We start from the raw sequence: 8,996 nt of genomic DNA on the forward strand, positions 1-8,996 counted from the left end.
GAGCACCACAGATGCCATATTTGCTTTGAGAATGTTGATGGAGAAGTATAGAGAAGGACAGAAGGAATTGCATTGTGTATTTGTGGATTTAGAGAAGGCGACGACAGGGTGCCAAGAGAGGAGTTGTGGTACTGTATGAGGAAGTCAGGTGTGTCGGAGAAGTATGTAAGGGTGGTGCAGGACATGTATGAGGACAGTGTGACGGCAGTGAAGTGTGCAGTAGGTACGACAGACTGGTTTAGAGTGAAGGTTGGACTGCATCAAGGATCGGCCCTGAGCCCTTTCCTGTTTGCAGTGGTGATGGACAGGTTGACGGACGAGGTCAGACAGGAGTCTCCTGGACTATGATGTTTGCGGATGATATTGTGATTTGTTGTGAGAGTAGGGAGCAGGTTGAGAAGAGCCTGGAGAGGTGGAGATATGCACTGGAGAGAAGGGGAATGAAACTCAGTAGGAGTAAGACAGAGTACATGTGTGTGAATGAGAGGGAGGGCAGTGGAGTGGTGCGGTTGCAGGAGAAGAGCTTCAGAAGGTGGAGGAATTCAGGTACCTGGGTTCAACAGTGCAAAGTAATGGAGAGTGTGTTAGAGAAGTGAAGAAAAGAGTGCAGGCAGGGTGGAGTGGGTGGAGAAGAGTGACAGGAGTGATTTGTGATAGTAGGGTATCTGCAAAATTGAAAGGGAAAGTTTATAGGACTGTGGTGAGACCTGCGATGTTGTATGGTTTAGAGACAGTGGCATTGAGTAAAAGACAGGAGGTGGAGCTGGAGGTAGCAGAGCTAAAGATGTTGAGGTTTTCGTTGGGAGTGACGAGGATGGATAAGATTAGAAATGAGTTTATTAGAGGGACAGCGCATGTAGGATGTTTTGGTGACAAGGTGAGGGAGGTGAGATTGAGATGGTTTGGACATGTGCAGAGGAGGGACATAAATTATATTGGTAGAAGAATGCTGAGGATGGAGCCACCAGGTAGGAGGAAAAGAGGAAGGCCAAAAAGGAGGTTCATGGATGTGGTGAGGGAAGACATGCAGGTAGTTGGTGTAAAAGAGGCAGATGTAGAGGACAGGGTGGTGTGGAGACGGATGATCCGCTGTGGCGACCCCTAATGGGAGCAGCCGAAAGAAGAAGAAGAAGAAGATTGATTCGGGTAAAACACCACTGAAGGTCAAAGGGGTGAAATGCATGGCCTTTGCATTTATAGTCAAATTATTAATTTTCTATATGTTTATTATGAATATAATTGATTTATATATAGCAGGTAAATAACTATATATATAGTTAAAACGATTGCTGTTGCAATTGTTATCAATTATTTATGAATTATTATCATAAATATTATTATTATTTAATATTTTTTATTCTTCTGGTGGGATAAAAATAAATCGGTCTCAGCGAACAATTTAGTTTTGACTGAAAACTAAAACGACTGTGTTTGTGTGTGCGCGCGCATCTACATGTGACCACCAGTCACGCCTTTTCCGTATTTTATTTCCGGGGTCAGAGGTTACAGCAGTTGTTCCAGCTTCCAGCTCCAGGTGGAGGACTGCCCACTTTTCGAAGTTTCTAGCAGCAGTAAAATCATCTGAAGTCTGATGCGATCTTCTGCTTGTGGACTCATCAGACTGGTTATGATGTTTATCTCTGCGTGGGCAGACGAGCTCTCAGTTTAGGAGGATTTTTGTGCATTTGTTTTGGGTTTGGAAGAAAAACCACTGAATAAAGCAACACAACCCTGTGGCTCAGACTGACATCTGATCATGTTTGGGTGTTTAGTCGCAGGCAGGTTGGTGAGTATCGGTGTTGATCTGTTAGCGTCATCAGTACAAAGTGTTTACATGGATAAAATAAAGTAAACAGTGCAGTAGATCTCTATACAGTGCAGTGTAGTGTAGTGTTGTGCAATGTATCCTCATTGTGACCTCAAATCATGATTATGACGTCACTTGGCCACTGAAGGTCCAGACCGACGCCCAGCAGGTCGCTGAAGATAAGTTTGTGTTCAACCTGCCGGATTATGAGAACGTCAACCACGTGGTGGTGTTCATGCTGGGCACTGTGCCTTTCCCTGCTGGCATGGGAGGTGCTGTTTACTTCTCCTTCCCCGACCTCAGTGTGGGCCAGGTGTGGCAGCTGCTGGGGTTCATCACCAACGAAAAGCCAAGTGTCATTTTTAAAATCTCTGGCTTAAAATCTGGTAAGTTAATTATTAATCAATTATTAAACTATTAATCGATTGTTATGATCGATATCTGACCTGAGCGAGGCATCGATCAGGGGTCAAGGGGCAATTACTATTAATAACATATGCTTTATTATTACAGTAATGTAAACCTCACACTTTACTTTATACAGTGGGGGACGAAGTACGCAAACCATGTAAAGTATAGCTACGTTAAATAAAATATGACTGCGGTAAAAGTGCTCCCTTGAAACTTCCACTTGAAGTACAAAAGTATTTGCCTTTAAATGAACGTAAGTATCTAAAGTACTGATTTATTATGGCGCTAATGTTCCTAATATCATTTTGTCGCAAGACCCTTCACCTAATCAACTCAGTTTATGTGAAAATCCTGTTCCTCTTAACACACCGATCATCAGTGTGTGCACCTTGTTTGCATGATTTTTTTTTCATTCATATCATTCGATTAATGATATGAATGAGCCAAACACTGATTTGATATCAATTAAAATGATCACGAGCCCAAAACCTTATTACTACTTCAAAAAACGTGCAAACAAGGCCACTGGTGTTGTGTCGATTTCGAGTCAGGAGATTCTTCCTTTATTTATTCTTCTCAAAATGTTCTGCTTGCTGTTGAACTGATGCTGAATTGTATGTTGGTGATCAGTAGATACACCAAGCGCCAATCAAAACCAGTTCAAAACAGAGTGCTCACTCTCACTCTCACTCTATTGGTGGATTGCTGTGTGTTTGACCAGTTTTGAATCCACTCGTACAAAAAAAAAAAATGGTTAAGGAGTTGGCCTTTGGATCTGAAGGTTGTGAGTTCAAATCCCCGCCATATCAAGCTGCTGCAACTCCTGGGCCCTTGAGCAAGGCCCTTAACCCCAGAGCTGCTCAGTTGTATAAATGAGATATATGTAAGTCGCTCTGGATAAGTACGTCTGCCAGATGTTGTGAATATAAATAATAAAATGTAGTTTTAAATTAAAATGCTTCAGTTCAGGTACTTAGAAAGCTATTTACATTTACAGCATTTAGCAAACGACCTTATCCAGAGCGACGTACAAAAGCTGCTTTGAGTCTCTTATTGAATAAGTCTACACTGGTATGCTAGATTACAAACATGAGTACTGTAAAGAATTACATTTACTTCATATTGATTTCATATATTTTACATTAACATAATCAACAAGGACCACTATATTGCAACCCTGCACCCTGGACTTATTCTGAAAAAAATTATTATTGCACTTCCTCCTCACTTTACACACCACACACACTTTATAGTTAATATCTTAATCTTTATTTTATTATTCTTTTATTTTCCTTTTTTTCCATATTTTTATAGCACAGCACACCATTGACAAATTCCTTGTCCATGCAACCCATGATGCTTGGCAATAAATATGATTCTGATTAGTAGAGAAAAATGTATTCATTTCGATAATTGAAGCAAATAATCAGAAAACACAATGCAGTGTTGTACTGTGAGGCAATTTACAGGCCTGGGATTTTCCTGAGAGGACAAGGCTTCCTCTTGTTGCTGTAAATGACTGCACAGTGAAATTCTTTCTCAAAGTGCAGAAAATTCATGACACAGCGCCCCCTACAGCACAGAGGGTTAAGAGCATTGCGCCTGAGCTCAGGAGTGGCAGCTTGATGATACTGGGGCTTTCGATCAGTAACCCAGAGCCTTAATTACTGAGCTACAATTTCTTCACTTTTCCCCAAAATATCTATAGGATCAATAGTAAAAATTATATTTAAAACAATATTTACTCTGAATGAAGACGAAACCCGTGTAATGATGCGTAACATTTCTTTCCGTACCATTTGACTACATAATACAAAGTTACTGGACTAAGACACACACACTCGCCAACACATACCCGCACAAATGAACAAACTCTGCACAAAATTGCCGTTCTGCACGAATCGCTGCTAAAACATTCAGTGTTTATATTTACAGTATTTTTTATTATTATATAGATAATAGTTTGCACTAACACTTTCACACTTTATCTTTTGTTTCCTGTCATTTATTTTTATTGCACTAAATGTCACACACGTGCATCTTTATGACGTCTCCCAGTTAGTTTTGTGTGACTTTTTGTACATTTATGTTGACTTATGTATGGTCCTAAAGTAAATTTTTTTCATGTGTGTGCTGCTCTGTATACGTTTGGAATGACGATAAAAGCGTACTTGACTATGTAAAGACACACAAATGCAAAATGCGTAGCCAAAAGTCAGACACCTGACCAAGCATGCGCGGACATTGTGTGCTGACACGCCCCAATCAGCCTTTTTATCCAGTGAAGGGAAATCGTAATGTCCCTAAAATGTCATTATATGCTGAAGTAACAGTTTTGAGAGCTCATATATAGCTCCTTTCTTTGCATGTGTGTGTGTGTGGTTTTTTTCACAGAAGGTGTTTGGGTTTCAGTTTTGGATAAAAAAAATAATAATTACAATTTCCTTGTTATATTGGCATCTAAAAAGATTTCACAGATTTTTTTCAGAAGTGATCAGAAATATCAGAACATGTAACTGACAGGTGTTTCTTGTTGCCCAGTCACTTTATATGATTAATATGTCTGAATATTTATCCCTGTTTGGAGTCCTGGGTTTTTCTCCTTTCCTGATTCCTGACAAAGACCAGAGAGCCGTATATGGCAGAAAAATCTGGTTTTATTGTCATTCTTCTTTATTCTTCCTTATACACAGTATACAAAACAACGGAATGTCATTAACAACGAAACAAGGTGCATAGACTGTAAAAAATAAATAAATAAGAAGTAAACATAACAGTTTTATTGCTGAAAAAGACAGAAATTTGATCATTCGCATTGGATGGAAAATACAACCGTCTGTTCCAATACTTTTAAGAGGACTGAACATTTATAGTTCCCATGTGGGATTGTGTCTACAAGGCTGATAACCTACAATGGTGTGTGTGTGTGTGTGTGTGTGTGAGGTAATATGTATGAGGTAAAATGGAGTCGAGAGTAGTGGTTCAACAGATCACAAAACTCACGGGTTTTGGATCACTTTATGGTTTTTGAGTCACTGATCGGATCGTTTTCCAGGAGAGAGAGAGAAAAAAAAGGGTGGGACACAAATGTAATTTGCTTTCCATTTATTACAAGAAAGGTTACAGCATGAAAATGCTCATGCGTGCTTTTTTGAAGTTCTTCTGCTCCTCCGCTAGTCGTTGTTGTTGACTGATTATTATGTGACTGCTCTGTGTAGTTACGAAGCTAAATATGCATAAAAAAAAACTTTTTTACTCTGCGATCGTTTAAAAAATGACGATTATCTGCAAAAAAAACATTTTGTTTTGACTGAAAACTACTACATAGTGATGCACATAGATAGATGCTGATGCACGTAGATACATGCTGAGTTTATCTCTATTTTTGGTTAAATATCAAATGCTCATTATTTACATAAAAAAAGTATTTGGACACTGAATATTAATAGATGTGTTACCTGTAAAAGCCAAAAATAAAATCACTTTTAAAGTACAGCTGATCCTTGTCTTTCAAAGGGGAAGGTGGAACTCACCCTTTCGGGATGATGGCTGCCCCACAGGCGGCTTCAGTGGCTCAGCTAGGAGTTTCCATTGAACCCCTGGACCAGCTCGCTCAACAAACCCCTGTTTCCAATGCGACCGTCTCCACTATGGATTCCTTCACACAGGTGGCCCACACAAGTCTAACAATCTGTAGAATTTGTGTTATTTTGTGTTTTTAATCTAAAGCAAAAAAAGTCTTGTCTTGATTAAGTTCTCTGTATTTCTTTGGATAGTTCACTCAGAAGATGTTGGAGAGCCTGTACAACTTCACCTCCTCTTTTGCTCTGTCACAAGCTCAGATGACTCCAAACCCCTCGGAAATGTATGTTCCAGCCAGCTCCATCCTCAAATGGTGAGTTTTTTTTTTTAAGCTTGGGAATCATTATATTAAATAATCTCTGAGGACATCTGCCTTTTCCTGCTATATGTGGTGATAACAGACTTGTTACCACAAAGTTAGATGCACACAATTGTATAGGATGTGGATGCGGTGGCATTAAATTTCCTCCAAGACCCAAACCTGGGATGGCAATGCCATTGTGCACAAAGCCAGCTCCCTAAAGATATGGTCTATATGGTATATGGAGTGGAAGATTTCTGACCTTAAACCTATTGAACATCTTATTGAACCCCAGGCCTCCTTACTACACCTATATCAGTACCTGACTTTACTAACTGACCTCATGGCTGAATGAGCACAAATCTCCACAAACATACTCCAAAATCTATTAAAACATCTTCCCAGTAGAGCGAGTCAATCAGCACCTCGGACTAAATGTGGATTAGGATGTTCAGAAAGCACACACATCTTATGTTACATTGGTCCAGGTAATGTAGAACAAATGGTAGATCATTTTTAACCCAACTCTGCTGTTAACCCAGTAATGTAGGTAACAAAAGGTATTGGTTTCTTTATTGTGTGGTATTATATCAAACATTAGATGGTGTACTTTGCATATGAGATTGAAATGAATGATGGGTGCTTTGAACGTTATGTACTGAAAACTAGAAGCTCTACCCAGTGATCAGAAAGTCTCTCTGAAGGCACACACAAATTCACACATTATTGCACATTACATAAAACCTATTATATATGAAAAACTTAAACATGTTGCAAAAATTTTTACTTTTGTATAGTATATTATATTATGTAGTAGATTGCAATCAGTGAAAAAGAAAATGGCAAGGGGCCAGAAAATCTAAACTGCTTTGTTAATGTGTGTGTGTGTGTGTGTGTGTGTGTGTGTGTGTGTGTGTGTGTGTGTGTGTGTGTGTGTGTGTGTTGCATTCAAATATGCACATTTAAATAGTGTTTTGTGATTATAAATTAGGTTTATATACTGTGCTATTCACACAGAATATAAACCTAATTTATAATCACAAAACACTATTTAAATGTGCATATTTGAATGCAAACACACACACACACACACACACACACACAATTATACAACTGAGTAGTTGAGGGTTAAGGCCCCTGCTGGGCCCTTGAGCAAGGCTCTTAACCCTCAACTACTTAGTTGTATAATTGAGATAATAGTTGGAAGTTGCTCTGGTTATGTTCTTCGGCCAAAATACTGTAAATGCAACGTGTTGATTGTGAAAAATCAGTGACCTTGATTGTGTTATTGTGTTTTTGTCCAATCTGTCTAGGTATGAAAACTTCCAGAGACGAATGTTGCAGAATCCAAACTTCTGGAAGACATGACATGGTTTATTAACTAGACTGTAAATTTTAATCAGCGGAGCAGAAAATTGTGAATTCATATTCTCATCTGGCTCACCTAAAACAAGTCCTTAAGTTCTTGAAACTTAGGAATCTCATGCCAAAATTAGTATATATCATGTATTTTATAGTTTCTTTTTTATGTCATGAAACATCAATCAATACAGTATTACTGAAAATGTTTTTAATGCAGTCGACACTGACCAGTTCTTTTCTGGTTTCGCCAGCTGAGGATGAGTTACAGAATTTTCCTACCCAATGATTGATGTGGCTATAAAAATGGTGTCAAAAAGGGGGTTATATTGCTTCATGTCTATGACAAAAGCTTTAAAGAAAAATCTGTAATTTTTTTTTTTTTGGGGGGGGTTGATAACGGCTTTTGTTGTAATGAAAGTGACTGAAAGTAAAATGTTTTGTTCTCGATTCTAGTCTGTTCATTTGTTAAAAAGTTGTCCACTTAATGTCCGTTTTGAAAATGTAATAAGTTGATCATTTTGAATGCTTAGAGCAGTTTATTAGTCAAGTCTATTTCTATAGCGCTTTTCACAACAGACATTGTCTCAAAGCAGCTTTAAAGAAATCAACAGTTAAGGTAAATGGTGTGTATTTATCCCTGATGAGCAGCCGTGGCGACTGTGGCCAGAAAAAACTCCCTTAGATGTTATGAGGAAGAAACCTTGAGAGGAAGCAGACTCAAAAGGGGAACCCATCCTCATTTGGGTGACATCAAGAGTGTGATCATAAATCTTTCTAAAAGGAATATCTTTCATAAAAATCTTTCATAAAAGTTTTCTAAAAGGAAGAGAAGAGCACCTACATGTTCGTTTGCCACTTCATTAGGAATGTATGCTCATCGTTTTTCTACATTTGATCAAACACTCAAGTAGCAACAGTTGCAATGAATAAAATTGTCAATGTCCAACAGCCTCAGATACTTTAATTAACAGTTCAAGACTAGAAAACAACCTGATCTTTCGTTTACTTTCGATTATCCACTTTTGGTAGGCCTGATCTGTGCTGACAGAAATGGAAACCACACCACACATCTTCTGCTAGTGTGGCTCATCTGCCTTAAGTTTCGAAGTGTTTTATGTTTTGAGACTCAGTACAGAGTAAATATTTGCGTTAGCTTATTCCTCCTTTTTTTAATTCACCACTATGTGCAAACTGTTGTGTAAAAATCCCCAATTTCTGAAATTCAAACCAGCCTTTCCATCAACACCAATCATGCCAGAGTAATGAAGATTCACATTCGGTATTAGGGTTCGTTTGATTCTATTTGTTTTAGAATTGCTCAATGTTCTCGTATTGTAATGATGTTCATAATTTTTCGAGTTTAAGGCTGTCTGAGGAGCTTAGAAAAACAATTAGGCAACTGGTATGTTCCAAAGCAATTTTTCCCAAACCCCTGCTGAGTATGAAAAATTTTCTCAGACCATCATGGAGGAGGAAATCTGAATGCTGAGGATGCTGAAGTGAACTAAGGGCTTTTTTTTTTTTTTTTTTGCA

At 38.5% G+C, this 8,996-nt stretch overlaps 1 protein-coding gene across 1 annotated transcript; it reads left to right on the plus strand.

The window, feature by feature from the left end:
- The first annotated feature begins 1,492 nt into the window (after positions 1 to 1,492).
- On the plus strand, positions 1,493 to 7,910 carry hikeshi (heat shock protein nuclear import factor hikeshi). Its single transcript, XM_046837499.1, has 5 exons — positions 1,493 to 1,786; positions 1,956 to 2,193; positions 5,735 to 5,886; positions 5,995 to 6,113; positions 7,415 to 7,910. Exons 1-5 carry the CDS (start codon positions 1,757 to 1,759, stop codon positions 7,467 to 7,469), a joined length of 594 nt encoding a protein of 197 aa, XP_046693455.1. The 5' UTR covers positions 1,493 to 1,756; the 3' UTR covers positions 7,470 to 7,910.
- The last annotated feature ends 1,086 nt before the right edge of the window (positions 7,911 to 8,996 follow it).

Source organism: Silurus meridionalis, chromosome 24 (assembly GCF_014805685.1).
Source record: "Silurus meridionalis isolate SWU-2019-XX chromosome 24, ASM1480568v1, whole genome shotgun sequence".
NCBI classification, from domain to species: Eukaryota; Metazoa; Chordata; class Actinopteri; order Siluriformes; family Siluridae; genus Silurus; species Silurus meridionalis.

What these genes read in the sequence shown, in the direction of transcription:
- hikeshi (XM_046837499.1), top strand. Translation starts at nt 1,757, where the DNA reads ATGTTTGGGTGTTTAGTCGCAGGCAGGTTG. An exon ending in GTTTAGTCGCAGGCAGGTTG is followed by an intron (nt 1,787 to 1,955) that starts GTGAGTATCGGT and finishes TGGCCACTGAAG; the next exon opens with GTCCAGACCGACGCCCAGCA. An exon ending in AATCTCTGGCTTAAAATCTG is followed by an intron (nt 2,194 to 5,734) that starts GTAAGTTAATTA and finishes TGTCTTTCAAAG; the next exon opens with GGGAAGGTGGAACTCACCCT.